Genomic DNA, 22,540 nt, shown 5'->3' with positions numbered 1-22,540 from the left:
CGACCGAACAGGTACCTCTAGACCACCAGGGAGACAAGCGTAAGGGGAGGGGAAGGGAGTCCGGTGCCGGCTAGGGCCCGTTTCATCAGCGGCAGAAACGGGCCTTTTTTACTAGTTCTTTAATAAAGATTTTTGAAGGAAAAAAAATGAAAAGAAGCAGCTGCCTGTTCGCTGGGGGCTAAGAGACTACAGGGGAAAGCTGAAATACTTCAGTCTTATTCCACTTAAAACAAAATATTTAATCAATACTGCTTGCATACAGGGAAATGTAGAGATAACAGCTGCTAAAGAACCCTTCCATTTCACAAGGGACATACTGGGTCACTCCTGGTTTTACTTCTGTGGTCTTGCTTTGCTTAAGGACCCTGCAGTGACTGGAATAAAAACCAGGTCCGGATTGCCTACCTCCTCGGCAAGGTCTTCTTCAATGCTCTCCCGGATGCAGCGCGGGGGGAAGCCGATGGGTCGGCTGTAGTCAGGGGGCAAGCAGCGCGGTGGAAGCTCCATCTTCCCTTTGCTTGGAAGCAGGTGAGAACTCCTTCCCAGGCCACCGCTGCTGGCTGAATAATCCACCTCGCTCAGACTCCGAGCCATCTGCAGCACCGAGCAAGATCGGTCGTCCACCGAGCCCTGTGGCGGCAGCGGCTCAGATAAAAAGCTCACAACTGGTGAGAGCGGGACCCGAGGTGGTAGCCTGGAGGAAACCTTGGATTCCAAAGGCTCACTGAAGGCCACCCCAGGTCGAGGTTTCTGCTTGGCATCTGGCTCCTCTCTGGCCGGCCCTGCCTTGGACTGCAGCTCCCTGGTGCTGGCGTAGAAGGGATTGTCCACCATCTCCAACTCAGCAGACTTAGGTAGAGGTGGGGGCGGGAAATCAGGTGGCGGCAGGTTGAGGGTCCCTACGTCATCATCCGAGGAGCTCTCCTCGCCTCGTGTGGTTGGGTGGTGAGCGGCAGTGTGTCGGTACTTCTCAGGCTGCATGGGTACTGTGATAGCTACTTTGTGTTTGGCAGCTGGTGGTTTGTTTAGCGTTAGTGGGCTGTGGCCTTCGGTGGTCAGCAGTGGGTGAGGTACCCCCTCCAGCACGTAATAGGCAGGGTTATTGAAACTGTTCTTCATGCCAGTTCCATCCATCTCTGCCGGGGTGTCCTGTTTTGGCCTGAAGAAGTGAAATAAAGTCAAAGAGCTTCACAACCTAATACAAGAGCACAGAAAGAGCCAATCTCAACCCCCCCCCCCCGAACCCCCCCAGCAAACCACTTCACCTCTCCATCTTTAATGTCTAATGGCCAAAATATCCTTCAACTAGCTGTTGAGCCTGCAAAAATGGGCTAGTAAAGGAAGGGGGGGGGGGGTGTTTGAAAGCCCCCCACCCTGGATAGGTCGCCGCCACCCCTCCACCCGGGCCGGGTACCTGGCTTCACTATTCAAACCGCCGGAACGCAGCACACAGCTCACCTGACCTGCCTTTGGCCTTCCTTCTTCTCTGCGTGTGTTCCGCCCTCGTGTGAAGTAACGTCGACGAGGGCGGGACACAGGCAGGGAGGGCGGGCCACAGGCAGGTAAGAAAGGCCAAAGGCAGCTCAGATGAGCTGTGTGCTGCGTTCCGGCGGTTTGAATAGTGAAGCCAGGTACCCGGGCCGGGTGGGGAAAGCGGTAGCGGCAACCCTGGGGGGGGGGGGGAGCAGTGGCGACGGCGGTTCCCTCACTGGCAGGTGCGCAGGTTCCCTCTCTGTCACACCCCCGTCATCACGTATTGACACGGGGGCGGGACAGAGAGGGTCTCTACTGCGCATTTGCGAGTGAGTACGCCTCTTGCCATTTATATGTTTGATACATCTGCACACTCACCCACAAGTGGGTTTCCAGGTCCACCATAACCACCAAGAAAGAAATGACAAATCTGGTCTCTCCCCTACTCCCCCAAATCAATTCAAATAATATCCTAAATCTGTAACCCCAGCCAGATTCTGGATGGGATGTGTGAGCACAGTTTGTCACTGGACTTCTAACGATTATGTTCTGCTCATCTTCCTCACCTGCCGCGAATAATTAACTCAGGTTGTAAGATACAAAGCTTTTTACGCAGCTAAGTATGTGTTGGCCCATGACAAACTGCATATGGATTACTCACCTCAAAAGTACAATACTTGCAGTGTGAACTGAAAGCATTCTTACCCACTTAAAAAGAGGGGGGCAGGACAGAGAGTGGGGGAATTACGTTTTCACATCTCCGTTCATACCAGGATTGTAGCCAGCCCTCCGATTTTTTTTCTGGGGGGGGGGGGGGGGTGGAGGATGGATCCCACAGGAGGATGGGGGGAAGCAACATTCTCTCCCTCCGTTCCCCTCTCCCCCCCAGCACGCCAAAAATACTACCGTTCTGAAGTCCCACCAGCCAAACCTCTTCCTCACGCTGCTGCAGTACAGAAGTCAGCGGCATGTCACCAGCTGCCAACGCCTGGACTCCCCGAGTATGCGCAGTTCTTGCGCAAACTGAGCATGTGCAAGGAGTTCCAGCATCAGCAGCTGGCAGCACGCTACTGACTTCTTCTGTACTGCAGCAGCAAGAGGAGGGGGGGGAGGAGTAGCTCGACAATGAATATCTTTGGTTGGGTTGTCTTCGGCATCCCCACCAGCCATTTAATGGGAGCTGCAGGTTTGGAGGAAACCTGAGCCCAAAATGCCCCCCACCCCCACCAACCCCCTGTGGCTACACCCACTGGTTAATACCATGCATCTACTCCCACAGCACTGCCACCCCAGCTAGCTGAGGGAACAAAAAACTTGAGCCGGGAATTGAACCCAGCTCAGCCTGGAAGGCAGCTGGACCACCACACTGCGATTAATGAGAGATAATTTAAATTTCTCTACACACTCATTCTCCAGTTCTGGCATAGACTGAATGATTCTGAAAGACACGCAGCCCACATATAACCCACACTGTTACTGGCTTCACAGACTGACCGGTTCAGGGTGTTGTCCTCCTTGGTTGTGGCAGGGAGCGGTGCTGCGGAGCGGCTGACGGCTTGACTGCTCAGCTTCTCCGGCTCATCGAACAGCTTCGCGAGTGGAGGGCCTGAGCTTTCTGTGGAAGCAGCCTTCCGACCTATAGATCTAATGGAGAAGTTGAGTCGATTTAAAAAGGGAGGGTATGAAGGAGGTGAGGACAGAAGGATAGACAGGGATGGGGGTTAAACTGAACTGGAGATGATGCAGCTGCTCCCGCTGACAGATAAATACACAAAATCGAAGTTCTCACAGAAGTCACTAACACTGCGTATAAGCTGCAGACTTCAAGACTTTAGAAACCTAAACACAAAATGCCTCTTGTAAACAACAGGAACTTGACATACACCCCAGGTACACACACCCTTTCGTCCCTCCCAGGTCCATATATACCAGGTATCCACACTCCCCCCTTCCCCCCCCCCCCCCAGGTCCATATACCCTGGGAACACACACTCTCCCTCCCCCAGGTCTATATACACTGGGACACATACTCCCCCCCCCCCCCCCCTCCTACCTCCCAGGTCCATATACACATAAGTACGTTAAGCATTGCCATATTTGGATAGACAAGCCCAGCATCCTGTTTCTTACAGTGGCCAATCCAGGTTACAAGTACATGGCAAGATACTAGAACAGTAAAACAGATTTTATGCTGCTTATCCTAGAAATAAGCAGTGGATTTTCCCAAGTCCATCTTAATAATCGCTTATGGACTTCTCTTTTAGGAAATTATCCACACCTTTTTAAAACCCTGTTAAGCTAACTGATTTTATTACATTCTCTGGAAAAGAATTCCAGAGTTTAATTACATGTTGAGAAGAAGAAATATTTTCTCCAATTCGTTTTAAATTTACTACTTTGTAGCTTCATCATGTGCCCCCAAGTCCTAGTATTTTTTTTGAAAAAGTAAACAAGCGATTCACGTCTACCCGTTCCACTCCACTCATTATTTTATAGACCTCTATCGTATCTCCCCTCAGCCATCTATTCTCCAAGCTGAAGAGCCCTAGAGCCACTTTAGCCTTTCCTCATAGGGAAGTCATTCCATCCCCTTTATCATTTTCATTCCCCTTCTCTGTACCTTTTCTAACTCCACTACATCTTTTTTGAGATGCCAGAATTGAACACAATATTCGAGTTGCGGTCGCACCATGGAGCGATACAAAGGCATTATAACATCCTCATTTTTGTTTTCCATTCCTTTCCTAATAAGCATAACATTCTATTTGCTTTCTTAGCCGCCATCGCACACTGAGCAGAGGGTTTCAACGTATCATCAACGATTACACCTAGATCCTTTTCCTGGTCGGTGACTCCTATGATAGAGGTCTATAAAATAATGAGTGGAGTTGAACGGGTAGATGTGAAGCGTCTGTTCACGCTTTCCAAAAATACTAGGACTAGGGTGCATGCGATGAAGCTACAATGTAGTAAATTTAAAACGAATCGGAGAAATCTTTTCTTCACTCAACGTGTAATTAAACGCTGGAATTCGTTGCCAAAGAATGTGGTAAAGGCAGTTAGCTTAGCGGCGTTTAAAAAAAGGTTTGGACAGCTTCCTAAAGGAAAAGTCCATAGACCGTTATTAAATGGACTTGGGGAAAATCCACTATTTCTGGGATAAACAATATAAAATGTTTTGTACTTTTGGGGGATCTTGCCAGGTATTTGTGATCTGGATTGGCCACTGTTGGAAACAGGATGCTGGGCTTGATGGACCTTTGGTCTTTCCCAGTATGGCAATACTTATGTACTTATCTCTCCACCTTATATCGCAGCTGACAGAGCATTTCAACACCTGAGGAAGGCAGCTCTCCTCAGAAACACAGCCCTGTGTTGGGTCTTTCCAATTTGGGTGCTTTGTCAATAAAATTTTGGTTGTTTATGCCTGGCTGCTGGAAGTTCTTTGGTCCACTTTTCCTCAAGGTAAGTTTGAAAACAGTATCCACACATTTTTGCTTTGAAAACCCTGTGAATTGAGATATGTGTGCATTCTAACCATTATGGGCGGTTATACTGTTATTTTTATTTTTGTTACATTTGTACCCCGCGCTTTCCCACTCATGGCAGGCTCAATGCGGCTTACATGGGGCAATGGAGGGTTAAGCGACTTGCCCAGAGTCACAAGGAGCTGCCTGTGCCTGAAGTGGGAATCGAACTCAGTTCCTCAGTTCCCCAGGACCAAAGTCCACCACCCTAACCACTAGGCCACTCCTCCACTGTTGCTACTATTTGAGATTCTACATGGAATGTTGCTATTCCACTAGCAACATTCCATGTAGAAGTCGGCCCTTGCAGATCACCAATGTGGCCGCGCAGGCTTCTGCTTCTGTGAGTCTGACGTCCTGGTCAGACTCACAGAAACAGAAGCCTGCGCAGCCTTCTACATGGAATGTTGCTAGTGGAATAGCAACATTCCATGTAGAATCTCCAATAGTAGCAACAGAATCTCCAATAGTAGCAACATTCCATGTAGAATCTCCAATAGTATCTATTTTATTTTTGTTACATTTGTACCCTGCGCTTTCCCACTCAAGGCAGGCTCAATGCGGCTTACATGGGGCAATGGAGGGTTAAGTGACTTGCCCAGAGTCACAAGGAACTGCCTGTGCCTGAAGTGGGAATCAAACTCAGTTCCTCAGGACCAAAGTCCACCACCCTAACCACTAGGCCACTCCTCCACTCCACTGTTACCCTCTTAATGTGACAACCCGCTTTACTGGAAAGACTTATTTTGCAGAAACAGTTGGATAAGAACCCGTTTCCCTGAAGTTTGATGATAACAGCTCTGGCTGTGTGGACTGAGTTAACTAACTTGATTAACTAGTGAATTTTTTTTGCACGCTTAAAAATTTTAATCACAATTAATCTTGGTCCAGCATCGCTGTATTTGCCTGGGTTGTGCTCAGCATCTGCAGTGCAAGCAGGCTTCCTCCACCGGCCTCGAGAGCCTTCCTGCAGCTGCGGAAACCAGGAGGTTGCATCAGAGGAGATGAGATGCAGCTCCAGGAAGGCTCTCGGGGCCGGTGGAGGAAACCCGCTTGCATTGGAGACGCTGTTTGCAACCCAGGCAAATACAGCGATGCTGGACCAAGATTAATTGTGATTAAAATTTTTAAGCGTGCAAAAAAAATTCACTAGTTAATCAAGTTAGTTAACTCAGTCCACACAGCCAGAGCTGTTATCATCAAACTTCAGGGAAACGGGTTCTTATCCAACTGTTTCTGCAAAATAAGTCTGTTCCAGTAAAGTGGGTTGTCACATTAACTACTACTACTACTACTATTTAGCATTTCTATAGCGCTACAAAGCATACGCAGCGCTGCACAAACATAGAAGAAAGACAGTCCCTGCTCAAAGAGCTTACAATCTAATAGACAAAAAATAAAGTAAGCAAATCAAATCCTCTCCACCCCATGTCCAACAGTTCTCCCTCTCTCATTAAGAGGGTAACAGTGGAGTGGAGGAGTGGCCTAGTGGTTAGGGTGGTGAACTTTGGACTGAGGAACTGAGTTTGATTCCCACTTCAGGCACAGGCAGCTCCTTGTGACTCTGGGCAAGTCACTTAACCCTCCATTGCCCCATGTAAGCCGCATTGAGCCTGCCATGAGCTGGACCGTTAACTCAGGATAAAAAAATTGTAATTGTGAGATTAATCGTGACTACAATTTTTAATCAGTCAACAGCCCTAATAAATAAGCTTCACTTTGTCCAGCTCTGTTCAGCACAGGATTCACCTCGCCCTCCCTTCCCCTGACTCTCTTACCTGACGTAGTCCTGACTCCCGCGGGACACAGAGGCCGGCTTTCCTTTAGCCACTCCCGTTTCATCTTTGTCAACACTGATCCACTCTGGGGAAGGAAAGAAGAAAAGCACACATATCACGAGATTAACCCAACTTTTTAAGAGATGATGAGAAATGTCTTAGTCCATCCCATGGTTTTAGATGGGCACAAGCCAGATGGGGATGGGCATGGGCAGCTAGCTCCTGGTCAGACACACCTGGATAGTTAATGCTACTACTACTACTACTACTATTTAGCATTTCTATAGCGCTACAAGGCGTACGCAGTGCTGCACAAACATAGAAGAAAGACAGTCCCTGCTCAAAGAGCTTACAATCTAATAGACAAGAAATAAAGTAAACAAATCAAATCAAATCAATTAATGTGTACAGGAAGGAGGAGAGGAGGGTAGGTGGAGGCGAGTGGTTACAAGTGGTTACGAGTCAAAAGCAATGTTAAAGAGGTGGGCTTTCAGTCTAGATTTAAAGGTGGCCAAGGATGGGGCAAGACGTAGGGGTAAATCAAATCAATTAATGTCTACAGGAAGGAAGAGAGGAGGGTAGGTGGAGGCGAGTAGTTAAGAGTCAAAAGCAATGTTAAAGAGGTGGGCTTTCAGTCTAGATTTAAAGGTGGCCAAGGATGAGGCAAGACGATTGGACAAGGCCCACCACTGAATATCTGGTTCTAACTTAGTTGGAAGCAATCAGCACTTTAAAAAAAAAAAATTCCTGATCACTGCCAGGGATAGTTTTTCTGCTATTACTTTAGCCTTCTGGAACATTCCTTTTACCCTTAGTCACGTAGCAGTCCCAAATGACTCCCTCACGAGCTTTTCGCTTTGGACGTACTCAGTGGCCTAGCTACGGAGGGCCACGGGGGCCTGGGCCCCCTGTTTGGTTGGCGGGGGGGTCCTCAACCCCCGCCAGCTGTAGCATTGGTCCCGTGCTGGTCTCGCTGCATTGCCTACCCTGCTCTTCTGTCGTGCCATGCACACTCGTTTTAGTGAAACTGAGCGTGCACGATACGTCGCACGGGCTCAGTTTCATTAAAACGAGCACGCACGGCACGACTGAAAACAGAATAGGCAATGCGAGACCAGCACAGGACAAACACTACAGCTGGCGGGGGTTGGGCACCTCCGCCAGCTAAGGTACCTTTGCAGCGGCGGGGAGGGCCAAAATGTGCCCCCCCCCCTCCCATTGAGGTCTGGCTACGCCCCTGGACATACCTGAAAAACCTGTTAGCGTTAGGTTTGGCCTTCACAGTGAGTTTCTTTTTAAAGTCTCTCTTGGCCTCCTTTATTATGGTTTTATACAAGTATATTACAGCGTAGAAAAGAAGTGGGGAAGGTAGGCTCTTTCCAAACAGTAAGGAAGACGTATGATAAAAAGTTTTATTGATAGAATTAAAAAAAAAAAGACTCAACACAGAAGTGTTTCGGGGCTGGAGCACCTTCTTCAGGAGTCTTGTGTTGCGATATGATGTTAAATTCCAACTAGTTATAGGTGCGGTGGGACCACAGTCCCAACTTCCAAGATCAAACGACTTCTGTAAACAACGTAGGCTTGATACCTTTCTGCGACAGCATACGTTGCTTACAGAAGCCGTTTGATCTTGGAAGTTGGGACTGTGGTCCCACCGCACCTATACCTAGTTGGAATTTAACATCATATCGCAACACAAGACTCCTGAAGAAGGTGCTCCAGCCCCGAAACACTTCTGTGTTGAGTCGTTTTTTTGAATTCTATCAATAAAACTTTTTATCATACGTCTTCCTTACTGTTTGGAAAGAGCCTACCTTCCCCACTTCTTTTCTACGCTGTACTTGACTTTTTCCATGGGGATCTAGTGCACCCGCCACACTTGGTGTGGTCTCTCTCCTCTTTATACAAGTCTATAATTGACAATGCTTGAGGTTCATTTATGCTGCCTAACAGCACTGCACCAGCCCTGAAGCCAGTTTACAATTCCAAAGCTGCATTAAAACATGGGATTTGCAAGCAGGTTGACGACTGGTATTTATTTAGTGCGGTTAAAGCACTTTCAATGTCGATTTCAATCTCCGTAGTACTTTGCTGATTCTTCTCTCAGTACTTTGTGCTGGATTGCTGCATCTAATTAAGATCTTTGTATATACATTCTTGCTCAAATTTCTTTACATTGTCACCTTCAGTCAGAAAAAAATATTTTCAGTTTTGCTTAGTTTCCCTCTAAAGGGGACCTCTGCACATTTGTCCAGCTCGAAGGTCATCTCAATGTCTTCCACAAAGCTCTTCGCTGCTCAGATCATCTACACATTAATAGTAGGTGATCTGTAGATCACTTGCGTCTCCAGGATTAAGAATAAATCCACAGCTGAAGGGGTTAATAAGAGTACTCAGTGGAATCAGTGCCAGACAAAATGGAAGTAATATAGTAACATAGTAACATAGTAGATGACGGCAGAAAAAGACCTGCATGGTCCATCCAGTCTGCCCAAGACAAACTCATATGTGTATTCCTTACCTTGAATTTGTACCTGTCCTTTTCAGGGCACAGACCGTACAAGTCTGCCCAGCAGTATTTCCTGCCTCCCAACCACCAGTCCCGCCTCCCATCATCGGCTCTGGCATAGACCGTATAAGTCTGCCCAGCAGTATTTCCCGCCTCCCAACCACCAGTCCCGCCTCCCATCATCGGCTCTGGCATAGACCGTATAAGTCTGCCCAGCAGTATTTCCCGCCTCCCAACCACCAGTCCCGCCTCCCATCATCGGCTCTGGCATAGACCGTATAAGTCTGCCCAGCAGTATTTCCCGCCTCCCAACCACCAGTCCCGCCTCCCATCATCGGCTCTGGTACAGACTGTATAAGTCTGCCCTCCCCTATCCTCGCCTCCCAACCACCACCCCCTCTTCCTCCCTAAAATATCCCTTCCTGAATCTTGATATTTGGATTTAGCTCATACCTTTTCAGTAGTGGCTCAAGACAAGGTATTCAGTTTATTTTAAAAGGCTTATTACTGAAGATGTATTATGGATTAGCTGTTTGTCTGTATCAGATGTGGCTGATTGACTGTTTAAGGTTTATTATATTGAGATATCATTTTTAATTATTCTTAATACGTTTCTTTTTAAGTTTATGATTGTGTTGTATTTTATGTATGTTTTCTGTTACCCATTTAGATCAATTGGATAATACGGGATATAAAATTAATAAAATAAAATGTCCCATCCTGGATCTTGATATTTAGATTTAGCTCGTGCCTTTTCAGTAATAGCTCAAGACAAGTTATATTCAGGTATACTAGGTATTTGCATGTCCAAAGAGGGCTTGCGATCTAAATTTGTACCTGAGACAACAGGGTCAAGTGACTTGCCCAACTTTGCAAGGAACATCAGAAGGATCTGAACCCTGGCTTCCCTGGTTCCCAGACCACTGCACGAACCATTAAACTATCTAGTCTTATAATTAAGATGAGGTATGGTCTGCTACATCTGTAGGGTGAGCTTCATCAAATCCAAGGCTTATTTTGTACATTTTAAGGCAGGAGTGTAGGATGATAACATAGTAACATAACATAGTAACATAGTAAGTGACAGAAGATAAAGACCTGAACAGTCCATCCAGTCTGCCCAACAAGACAAACCCATTTTACATGGCATGTGATACTTTATATGGATACCCGAGTCTGATTTGTCCTTGCCTTTCTCAGGGCACAGACCTTAGAAATCTGCCCAGCACTCTTCCTGAAGCTCATGTCGAAGCCCCTTAAATTTACACTCCAGCCCACCAATATCTGGTCACCTACGATCAGGGCGTAGACCGTAGAAGTTTGCCCAGCACTGGCTTTGCTTCCCAATTACTGGTGTTGCCACCCAATCTCCGCTAAGATTCTGTGGATCCATTCATTCTAAACAGGATTCCTTTGTGTTTATCCCACGCATGCTTGAATTCCATTACCGTTTTCATCTCCACCACCTCCCGCAGGAGGGCGTTCCACGTATCTACCACCCTTTTCCATGAAAAAATACTTCCCGACATTACTTAGATCCAGCATTCCCCGCCCCCCCTCCCCCCCGGAGTCACTGCTGTGGCTGGCAGGTAGCAGTGATCGAGAGACCTGCTATGCCAGCCACTGGTCCATCTTCCTGCCGCGTCCCACCTATAAGCTTTCCTACACTACATGGATGTTTTAGATTTTTCCCTGTACAACACTTGCATACGGTGATTTTCAAATAGATCCTTACCATAGAGGCGTTCCCTGGTCCCCACACGTTCTGATGGGACCCGGACCTTCATAGAGCCACGGATGTTGCCAGTTTCCTCACCGCGGTGCGAGAGGTAAGTCAGAAACTGCTGGGCAGTACTCCCAATCATAGACTTCAAAGCTATGACGCACTCACCTGCCAGCACATGCAAATACACTGTGTGAGGTTTAGGCAGAAGAGAAACCAGATATTGATGGCAATTATCAAAATTAAAAAAAAATCTTGATGGCTGGTAAGAACCCAAGCCCAACTCATCCACCTCTTTTCCTACTGCTGCACCACACACTACGATATCTCTAGATTAGGGTTTGTGCGATGGTGATAGGTGGCAAAAGGGACAACTGGATGGCCAGAAGCCTTTGACTGCTCTTATCTTTCCCTGCACCTTCCTGTTTCCTCACCTCTAAGCTCAATGTGCTCTGTTACTATCACCTTCACCTCTCACCCTTCCATCCAAATTCTTCAGCTGTTTGAACCTATTCCAGTTCCTACCTCTTCCCTTCTCCTCCTATTTCCTGTATCCCTCTCCTTTCCATCCCATTTCCCACCTCCTCACTCTGGCCCCCTGCTTCCTAGCCCACTACCACACCTCTTCCCTCTGCTCCTTTCTCCCCTCTCTCTATCCCACTACCCACCACCTCGATTTTCCACTATGCTCCTCTTTCTATCCCCCTCACCCTGTTCTCTGGGTTCCTCCTTGCCCCCTCTTTCCGTCTACTCTCACTCCTGTTCCTTCCCTTCCCCCAGGGCTGGGGACACTCAGGTAGGTTTCGCCTACTCAATGGAATCTTTTCTCCTGCTTCTCACCATATGACTCATAGCCATCCAGGGATTTCACTGTGAGCAGTATGTGCTGGTCCTGCAGGTACTCAATCTCTGACAGAATCGGCTTCAACTGAAACAGAAATTAAAGAAAATGGCCCTAGATAAATGAGAAATCAGAAACGTGATACGCGATAAAAGAAATCAGTAGATTAGCCTTGTGGCTCGGTGGAAGTACTGTGTGCTGCCATGCGGAGCATCTGAGCTGGGGTTGGGGACGCTATCAATGGAAGGGAAGGGATATATCTCAGTCCCTAAGAAGGGACCATGTCTAGGCTGCATTCATACCAAGCTTGGGAGGAGGATGCAGCAAACTGTGGCTGAGGAACATCATAGTGACGGCTGTGCTAGAAAGAAGAGGGGAAGTGTAAAAGTACTCATGGGTCCAAACAGAATCTCACGGAGCCATAGCCCAATAAAACCCAGTTACAAATAGGCAGGAATATATGAACGTAGAAAATGCATACTGGATCAGACCACAGGTCCATCAAGTCCAGCATCCTGATTCTAACAATGCCCAAGCCGGGTGATAGGTACCAGCCAAGAAGCCCAAAGGAGATTGGGGAAACTATGGGGCAACAAAAAAGCCACATTCAATAATAATTAGTCCCTGATACAAGATTAATCAATCAGTTGCATGGAGTCCTAGTTTCCTTGAAATGTAGGGTCACCCAGTGTCCAATTCTGGACCAGAATGTCTCGTGTTAGATGATCTGGTTAGTAACCAGACACTTATAATCCAGTTCACACCAAAGTAAAGAGAAGTTTTGGCCTTTCCCGTACCTCTAAGAGTCCCTCAACAGCTGTATTCCATTTCCTTCACCTTCCCACCTAACCTGCAAGTAGGTTGAGGGACTGGGAAATGATCAAACGAACGTATTGTCACTCTGATTAGTGGGTGAAGACATACAGAGGTTGTAATGGCTCTGCTCTCTAGATGTGTCCTGGGGCAAAGGGCAGGGAAAGCCAATGTCCTATACGTCATGACACAAGAAATGCCTGCAGAAGGGCATTTCCAACCCATACCGTTGGCAGCTGCCGTGATGACCACTGGACTTTCAGGAAGTTGATGTTGTCACTGCTCTGCATATCATTTTCACAGCTCTTCTTAAACTCTGTGCCGAGGGAAAACAAAAATTAATATTGCACACACATACCTCCACCTCACTCTCTGACCCGAGCATATCACCAGTTCATCCCCCAACAATCTGCTTGTGAGCCCTCAGCAAACTCTTCATCCCCTAGTCTTGAGCCCTCTAGTATTCTCTACCTCCAGTCTTGAGACTTCGAGTATCTCCCCGGACCTAATCCCTCAAGTATCCAAGTCCCCCAAATTCTGAACCCTCCAGAACCTGTACTCTACCTTAGCCATGGGCCTGAGCGTTTGTGTATCCTCCATCTCAACAATCTTGAGTCCTCAAGCATCCCCTTGTCTCTCCAGTTTTCAGTCCTCGGGAAATCCTGTATTCCCTGTGTCTCAGCCCTCACGTATCCCACATCCCCTCCGCTCCCAAGTCCTTCATTATCCTCGTATCCCACACCTATGTCCTTGACTACCTCCTAACTCACCAGTATCCCCATCTCATCAAGACCCTTGAATATCCTGTGTCTTCCCAGTCTGGATCCTATGAGAATTCTCTATTCTGGAGCCCTTGTGCATCCTCTATTCTCTAGTCCTAATTCCCATGTACCAAGTCCTGATCTCTGAATACCTCATCCCCAAGCTCCAAAAATGTCTCAGGTGAGACCTTTTACCTTCTAAGCATGTGGAGTAAAACTCGATGAAGAACTTGGTCCTGCTGGCTGTCTTCACAATGGCCTCAATGTTCTCAAACTCAATACAGGCCTGATCTGAGGACTTCAAGAGACCTAGGATATAGCAGCAGTCAGAGAAGTAAGAGAGAGTTTATGACCAACAAGAGAGTGGTTAAAAAGAGACAAGTAGGTTACAAAGGATACAGGATATGTCAGACAAGGATAAGGGGTACGTGAAAGACACGGAAGCAGATCAGAGGCAGAGAAGACAATTTCTGAAGAGCACATCATACCTTTCTTAGAGACAAACTGAGATGTCACCCCAACTTCAAAGGATCCAAATACAGGGGAGTGGTCGCTGGTCATGATGTCATCGGTGCACCCTGAAATAAAAAGGACTGTTAGTGACACTGCTTTTGGGGGAGGAGGGATTAGTCAAACCACAGAGCTTTAGAGTGGAAGAATAGCATCAGGTCATGTCCTGACTTATCAATTGGCTTTCCTCTTCCTCTCTCTCTCTTATGATTCAAATGATGGTCACTTGTTCAGCACTGACCAACCAGTTCCACCTTCTGGGGTCAGATAATTGGTCTCGTTGTGTTTCTCTCTTATTCTCAGGGGCTCTGTGAGGATCCCATTCATCCCTCATTCAGACTTGACGTGCCCCTCCTTTCCTCTAGGGCAGGGGTAGGCAACTCCGGTTTTCAGGATATCCACAATGAATATGCAGGAGATAGATTTGCATACCATGGAGGCAGTGTATGCAAATCAAGTCCATGCATATTCATTGTGGATATCCTGAAAACCTGACCTGCCTGCGGCTCTCGAGGACCGGAGTTGCCTACCCCTGCTATAGGGGCTCTGCAAGGTCACACTCATCCCCAATCCAGACTCGCCATGTTCCTCCTCTCTCAGTGCTCTGCAGCATCATCCACATCCTTCACGTCTCTCAGGACCCTGAAAAGTCACATTGTTCCCCAATTTGGACATATTAAGTCCCTCCTCTTCCAGGGTTCTGCAGCGGCATCCTCATCCCTCACCTCCCTCAGGATTCTGCAAGGTCACACCCATCCCCGATCTGAACCCAACGCATCCTTCTCTCATTCCAAGGATTCTTGGGGGGGGGGGGGGGGGGAGATGGTACCAAATCCTGACCTCGACTTAACATTCAGTTCCTTTACTCTCAAGACTGGTATACTTCCCTTACTGAACCTGATTCTGTGGGTCTCTCTCTCAGAACTCTGTAGGGTCACATTTAAACCTTTTCCTTGTTTTCGGAGGTCTGTAGGGGATACAGACTTCCTGATCTAGGTTCACCGTGCCATTTTCTTACTCTTCCTGTTGTGGGTTCCTATTCCCTGCTTAGGATGAGGTGCAACTTACCATAGGAATTGCAGATAAGGTGGGTTTCCGGGTAGGATTTCCACAGCACCCGATCACACCAGGAAGGGACATTGGTTCGTACCTGGAGGAATGCAGAGGATGCAGTGAGAACAGAGCCAGAGCAGGGAGCTCAAAGAATAACCACTTCCAGAGACCTTAAAGGACACAGCAAGGGGGGGCGAAATTGTACTTGAATGCATGGGCACCAGCTCCTTGGGAGCAGCCAGTGACGTAACTACGTGGGTCACGGGGGCCTGGGCCCCCATAGATTTTGCTCTTGACCCCCCCCCCCCACCGACGACCCTCTCGACCCCCCTCCCACCGCCAACCCTCCCCCACTGCCGCCATCACCGTGGGCTACCTTTGCTGGCGTGGGACCCCAATCCATGCCAGCCGAGGTCCTCTTCTTCCCACGAAGGCTTCGTTCTGTTTCTGACGTCCTGCACGCCATGGTGGCGGTGGGGGGGGGTCGAGAGGGTCGTCAAAGTTGGTGGTGGTGGCAGCGGTGAGGGGGGGTCGGCAATGGCAGGAGGGGTGACGGCGGTGCTGGGGGGGGGGGCTAAAATGTGCCCCCTCACCTCGGGCTCTGGACCCCCCTCCCGACAAAGTCTGGCTACGCCCCTGGGTGCAGCTGGTGCTTCAGAAAACCTTTTCACCATGTCCACGAAGGAGTGAATCGAGTTGATTTCAGAACCCCTAATCGTTTTGAAAAGCTGTGGCCTATGTTGTGGGTTCAAGTCTACTGCTTTCCTATTGGAGACGGAAGGGAAGCATGTTTGGAAAAAAAAAAAAAAAAGGTCTTAAAGTTGGAAGGAATGGGAGAAGGACCCAGAAGCCCTTACCAACTCACGTCCTGAGTATGCTGTCTTTTTATGATTTTTGCACTGTTGTGCAAAGAATGGCGATATCGAGGAGAGATTATTGTAATTCTTTGTATCTGGGAATGCCAGTTGCAAAAATTAAAGCACTGCAGATGGTACAGAATGTTGCAACGAGGGTCGTTATGGGCTTGTCACAATGTGAACATATTACTCCTGCGTTGAAGCGTGCAACATACGATTCATTTTAAGATCTTGTATGTTCTCCATCAGATTGTGTACGGCAAGACTGCATGGTATTATCGCTCTGCGGTTAAGCTGTTTGTTTCTGCAAGGGGGGTTGAGATCTGACTTCACAAAAAAAACTGGCAACTGACTCACTGATGTATGCTTGTACACAAGTAGCAGCAGCCTTTTCGGTTGCAGGTCCTGGATCGTAGAATGCCCTGCCTGGCTATCTACGTTACTGTACTAATGCAGGACATTTTAAGAAGCTTCTGAAGACACTTTTTTGTACTGGCCTTTTAATATCTGGTGGAATAGAGGTCTATAAAATAATGAGTGGAGTTGAACGGGTAGATGTGAAGCGTCTGTTTAAGCTTTCCAAAAATACTAGGACTAGGGGAATGCGATGAAGCTACAATGTAGTAAATTTTAAACGAATCGGAGAAAATGTTTCTTCACTCAACGTGTAATTAAACTCTGGAATTCGTTGCCAGAGAATGTGGTAAAGGTGGTTAGCTTAGCGGAGTTTAAAAAAGGTTTGGACGGCTTCCTAAAGGAAAAGTCCATAGACCGTTATTAAATGGACTTGGGGAAAATCCACTATTTCTGGGATAAGCAGTATAAAATGTTTTGTACTTTTTTGGGATCTTGCCAGGTATTTGTGACCTGGATTGGCCACTGTTGGAAACAGGATGCTGCACTCGATGGACCTTTGGTCTTTCCCAGTATGGCAATACTTATGTACTTATGGCAAGACTTTTTAAACTTCCTGGTTGCTTGACATACAGTGGGTATTATTATTATTTGTATCGTATAAGAAATTGTGAATGTTATATTGTTACCCGCTAAGGTTTAGGTGGGATATAAATTTTATAAATAAATAAATACGAGCTAGTTGTAAATCTCATCCCAGCTATCAGGAAGTGATCTAGGCATGAACACAGAACAGAGCCAGGAAGAACGCACAATCCAAATTACACAGGCATGACCAAGCTGAGGCACCGAGAACGAGACGGCATTGGTGAAAGACAATTAGGCAGGAGCTCTTAGATTTTCCGCGCTGAATCTCTTTGACACGCTTGTTTTTGCCCATTCTGCTACAGGGAAAAGGAGGGGGAAAACCAAAGTTTACCCCCTCAGAACCTGGGAAAGCCCCTGTGTTGAAGCAGACGACGCTGGACAATGTCGAAGTTCCCTATGCTCCAGGGACATTTCCTGCTTCGGCAGCTCCATCAGTTTCTCTCAGCCCCGACCAACACACAGCCCCCCACGACCCAGAAGTGATGGCATCGGAGGAGTGGAATGCGGTGGTGAGCCAGGGGAGCTAGACTCAATGGAGCGATCTGGGGAGCCTCAACTGCTACCATCCTCCCCGGCATAGGAGCAAATGGAATCTTGTTGCCAGAAGTTCTCCCGGGAGAGAGCTCCGAGCGAGTTTCGATCTGCTTCTGTTGGTGCCGTAGGGTGTGAAAAAACTGGCTGTAATTATGCTAGAAGCAATTCGGGAGGTTATCCAGGAAGGTAATGCTTCTATAGTAACTGACAGGCGCTGGAGAACTTGTCACTGCGGCCATGGTGCCATCCAGGCCTGGGGCTGCTGTCCTCTTACAGCGCAGGAAATATATTAACCACTTGCAAAAGCTCACATGCAGTCAAAGACCCTGCGATGCCCCGACCCGCTCCACGATTACCACGCAGTGGTGTAGCCAAGGGTGGGCTCAGGCCCAACCAGTAGCAGCACACCTACGATGTGGCTGGTAGGGATTCCCAAGCCCCAACAGCTGAAAACTCCCAACATCTGTCCCTTCTGCATACCTTGTAAATAGCAGATCTTCACCTGCAGCAAGCAGCGACTGATAACATACCGCTCACTCCGGCCCCACAGCCTTATTCCTGCCTATGCGGAAACAGGAAGTTGCATCAGAGGGAAGGCTGTGGGGCCAACATGAGCAGTGTGCATTAGTCGCTGCTCGCTGCCAGTGAAAATCTGCTATTTAAAAGGTATGTGAGAGAGGGAGGTGTTTGAAAGACCATATGGCATGCAGGCGAGAGGAGACCAAATCACCTGTGGGACGGTGTGGGGTTCTTCTGCCCACCCAAAATTGGGTGTCTGGCTACAACCCTGTTACCATGGAAACCCATTCGAGGACGAGACTTTGCAATACCTGTGGATGGCATGCGGGCTCTTAGGCCACAAACTGATTTCTTTGCACGTGGTTAATGTACGGTTCACGTTCTTGCAGATTTAAGACGACAGTGGCAGTGACAGGCAGAGGTGAGAGGGGGAGGGAAGATGTGGATAGAGAGGCTAAGGCCCATTTCCATGCTGATGATTTCCCTCTCTTCACCCGCACCTCCCCATGCACAGCAATCAATTTCTTGGTGCACTACAGCGTGATGTGTTGTCTCTCCCTTATTTTATCACCCTCACTTTAATATTCCCTTATCTCAAAAAAAAAAAAAATTCCCTTATCTCTTGTTTGTCCTGTTTGTCTGTCCTAATTAGATTGTAAGCTCTGTGGAGCAGAAACTGTCTCTTCCTGTTCAAGTGTACAGCGCTGCGTACGTCTAGTAGCGCTATAGAAATGATAAGTAGTAGTGTTTGGGATTGTGGAACCTTACTACTCTTTGGGATTCTGCACAGAATCTTGCTACTCTTTGGGGTTCCGGAATCTTGCTACTCTAGGATTCCGGAATCTTGCTACTCTTTGGGGTTCCGGAATCTTGCTGCTCTTTGGGATTCTGCGTGGAATCTTGCTACTCTTTGTCCTTATCCCTTATTTGTCCTGTTTGTCTGTCCTGATTAGATTGTAAGCTCTGTTGAGCAGGGACTGTCTCTTCATGTCCAGTGTACAGTGCTGCGTACGTCTCGTAGCGCTATAGAAATGATAAGTAGTAGTAGTAGGGTTTGGGATTCCGGAATCTTGCAACTCTTTGGGATTCCAGAATCTTGCTACTCTTTGGGATTCCGGAATCTTGCTACTCTTTGGGATTCCGGAATCTTGCTACTCTTTGTCCTTATCCCTTATTTGTCCTGTTTGTCTGTCCTGATTAGATTGTAAGCTCTGCCGAGCAGGGACTGTCTCTTCATGTTCAAGTGTACAGTGCTACGTACGTCTAGTGGCGCTTTAGAAATGATAAGTAGTAGTTGTACTCTCCCCTGACCACGATGACTAAGGGTACCCCAACTTTAAATTCGGTACAGAGAGCCCGTGTTCACACGGACAACATTGGGCTTTCAAGAAGTGACCTGCCTGGAGAGACCATGATTAAATCCAGAAGGGGTCTGGGTGTTAGATTTAATGCCGATCTAGTATGAATCAAAACCGAGGACTGGGCAGACTAATTACGGTGCTATTTGTTACATTAAATACATTTGTGGATGTTCTGTTTCTCTATTACTTGTGATTTTTATACCTTTTTTTTTTTTTTATTACTGTGCTATTTATGTTTTGTTTTTAATTTTTTTTATCTGAGTTGTTAAATTTGGCAAACTAAACAGCAGCAGAGGATTTTGTGCTTGTATTTATTTATTAAAACTTATGATATCAGTCATTCGATTTGGACTACACCATAATAAAATCCAAACACGTTTGGGAAGAATATGGACGGTGGTGGTTAGAATAGGGGCAAGAGATTATGTAGAAGAAGTAGGGGACTAGGGAGCTGGTATGGGGTTGGATATGGAAATTTATAAGATTTAACTCTGGGCAGACTAAATGGGCCAATTTGGTCTTGATCTACTATGTATTAAACACAAGACCTACTATGCACCCAGTTTCTCCTTTTAGGGCAGTCAGCTTTGGAACACTCTACCCAGACCAATCCGATTAATTAACGACTACTTGCCCTTTAGAAAACTGCTGAAAGCTCATCTCTTTAAGCAAGGAGTGGAGGAGTGGCCTAGTGGTTAGGGTGGAGGACTTTGGTCCTGAGGAACTGAATTTGATTCCCACTTCAGGCACAGGCAGCTCCTTGTGACTCTGGGCAAGTCACTTAACCCTCCATTGCCCCATGTAAGCCGCATTGAGCCTGCCATGAGTGGGAAAGCGCGGGGTACAAATGTAACAAAAATAAAATAGATACTATTGGAGATTCTTCATGGAATGTTGCTACTATTGGAGATTCTAAATGGAATGTTGCTATTCCACTAGCAACATTCCATGTAGAAGCCTGCGCGGCCACATTGGTGATCTGCAAGGGCCAGGCACAGGCAGCTCCTTGTGACTCTGGGCAAGTCACTTAACCCTCCATTGCCCCATGTAAGCCGCATTGAGCCTGCCATGAGTGGGAAAGTGCGGGGTACAAATGTAATAAATAATAACAATATGTTACTCTACTACAATACATTACACTCTCCTGGGGGTGTTTTCCGATTCCTAACCCCCGCTGCCCCTCAGGCCCTGTTCACATAGAACGTACCCCTGTGGGTTTCTGTTTCTGCCACACATATGTGTCCCGAGATCCTCTCTCGTAGCGGTAGGTGGGTGGAAACATGATCTCTTCCTCGTCTGGAAAAACAAAAAGTTTCAAGTCTGAGCAAGAGGACTTAAGAAAACATCTGGCCCAATATTCAAACGGAAATGATCTGCACAACAGCTGCCGTTCCTTACTTACAATTTCTAACTGTACCTCCTCCCCACCGGATGCAATGTAGAACGTTAAAATACAGAACCAATATCGCTCCCTCCCAACCTGTATACTCCCCTCAACTCTGCTAACCTTCCTCAAACGTAATCTTAAATTTCACTCAATAACCTTACAAACTGCCCCCAGCTCTAGTGCCAAGTTGGTCAGCAGGCAGACCTGGAAGTTACCTGAAGAGCGGCGATACTGAGAAGCTATCCACGTGGTATTCTCAATATAACTCTATCCAAATATTCAGCACGGACCGCCATCTAGGTACTGAATATCAGGATTTTATTTAAATGCCGCAGACAGGGTTTAAAAAAAAAATTACGCCAATCGCAGTATTTATATATAGGAGGAAAGGAGAGGGGGGCCCGGAACTTGGAGAGGAGGAGAGGGAGGGAGGGAGGGGGGCATGGAACTCGGAGCCCGTACGCGTTAATGAGCGCCGTGTCAAACCCAGAATGGCCGCAGAGATACTCCTCGTCCACGAAAGCAACACACTCCCAGCAGAAGTCTTCTGAGAAAGACTTCTCCTCATCAGGGGCGTATCTGTATTGGGGCCACGGGGGCCAGGGCCCCTGTAGATTTGGCCCTGGACACCCCCTACCGATGGCCCTCGCAACCCCCCCTCCAGCCGCCAACCTGCCGTCGCCTACTTTGCTGGCGGGGGGACCCCAACCCCCGCCAGCCGAAGCAGTTGTCCATCGTTCGTTTGTTTTCTTCTGAGTCTGACTCGTCTCTGACGTCCTGCACGTACACAACGTGCAGGACGTCAGAGTCAGAAAGAAGAAAACAAACGAACGAAGGACGGCGGCTTCGGCTGGTGGGGGTTGGGGTCCCCCGCCAGCACAGGTAAGTGACAAAGGGCGGGGGGGGGGGGGTCGAGAGGGTCGTCAGGCGGTCGGGCGACAGTTGTTGGAGGTGGGCGGGGGGGGTAAAATGTGCTCCCTGACCTCGGCTCTGGACCCCCCTACCGGCGAAGTCCAGATACGCCCCTGCTCCTCAGCATTGCTGTCTTTACCAGTTTGAAACCTTTGTTTTCTTTCTTTTCTTTTTTACAAAGAAAAAAAACATCACAGGAAATAGATAAAATCATCAAACGATATACAATAGTCCACATCAAGAAGAGAGAGGATTATTAAATAAAACAAATACTTAGAAATCATAAACAGACTAGATAACCTAGTCTTTTACTAAAAAAAAAAAAACCATTTTCTAAACCCCATCAACTAAAGATTTGCGTTTTATCATTAAGAAATTGTTCTAAATGTGTGGGATAAAGAAATGCATATGTGGCTCCTTGATGCCGAGGGATGCACTTGCAGGGAAACAACACAAAAAACATGGCTCCCAAACTTATAACCTTTGATTTCAACTGTAAAATGAGTTTTCCTTCACATCTGGGATTTTTATTTTAAAGGAAAACAGAAGTAAGGAATATGAAGAAGAAGGGAACAGCCAGGAAATAATTTCTGAATGACTTAAGGAAAAGGGGGAGGGACTCTGACTCAGAGTATGACTCACAACTTTTTCCCTTCTTCTTCCTTTTTTTTCTTTTTTAATGATATCTGGTACCTAATTTTCTAACTGGCCCTGGAGCTAGCCACACCAGACCAGCTGCATGTTCAGCCTGTCACCATCTGCTGGAGACAGTAAAATTTGCGAGCTTAGGCTGGATAGTGCCCTTGATAGGGTAGAATTTGCAAGAGATTGGTTGCCATCTGCTGGTTGATGGAAATAACCTATTGGTTCTGGACTGATCTGCTCGGGATGATAAGGAAACACACTTTTACATACAAAACACTAATGACATTAAATATTCAGTGAATTCAGGATAAGATACGCAAAAGATTAAAGAA

General features: G+C 47.3%; 1 protein-coding gene across 2 annotated transcripts in view; it reads right to left on the bottom strand.

Annotated features, from left to right (window-relative positions):
• The window catches only part of INPPL1 (inositol polyphosphate phosphatase like 1), a 255,019-nt gene that overhangs the window by 15,306 nt on the left and 217,173 nt on the right, over nt 1-22,540 (bottom strand). For both annotated transcript variants that reach the window (XM_030199978.1, XM_030199979.1), the window contains exons 17-26: nt 20,472-20,560; nt 15,007-15,088; nt 13,917-14,006; nt 13,624-13,737; nt 12,895-12,983; nt 11,854-11,941; nt 11,026-11,181; nt 6,779-6,863; nt 2,968-3,117; nt 406-1,159 (exon numbers count right to left, since the gene is read on the bottom strand). In XM_030199978.1, coding sequence (XP_030055838.1) covers nt 406-1,159; nt 2,968-3,117; nt 6,779-6,863; nt 11,026-11,181; nt 11,854-11,941; nt 12,895-12,983; nt 13,624-13,737; nt 13,917-14,006; nt 15,007-15,088; nt 20,472-20,560 — 1,697 coding nt within the window. The remainder of the gene's footprint in view (nt 1-405; nt 1,160-2,967; nt 3,118-6,778; nt 6,864-11,025; nt 11,182-11,853; nt 11,942-12,894; nt 12,984-13,623; nt 13,738-13,916; nt 14,007-15,006; nt 15,089-20,471; nt 20,561-22,540) is intronic.

Source organism: Microcaecilia unicolor, chromosome 4, assembly GCF_901765095.1.
Source record: "Microcaecilia unicolor chromosome 4, aMicUni1.1, whole genome shotgun sequence".
Classification (NCBI taxonomy): Eukaryota; Metazoa; Chordata; class Amphibia; order Gymnophiona; family Siphonopidae; genus Microcaecilia; species Microcaecilia unicolor.
This window is presented reverse-complemented; position numbering and strand designations above follow the sequence as displayed.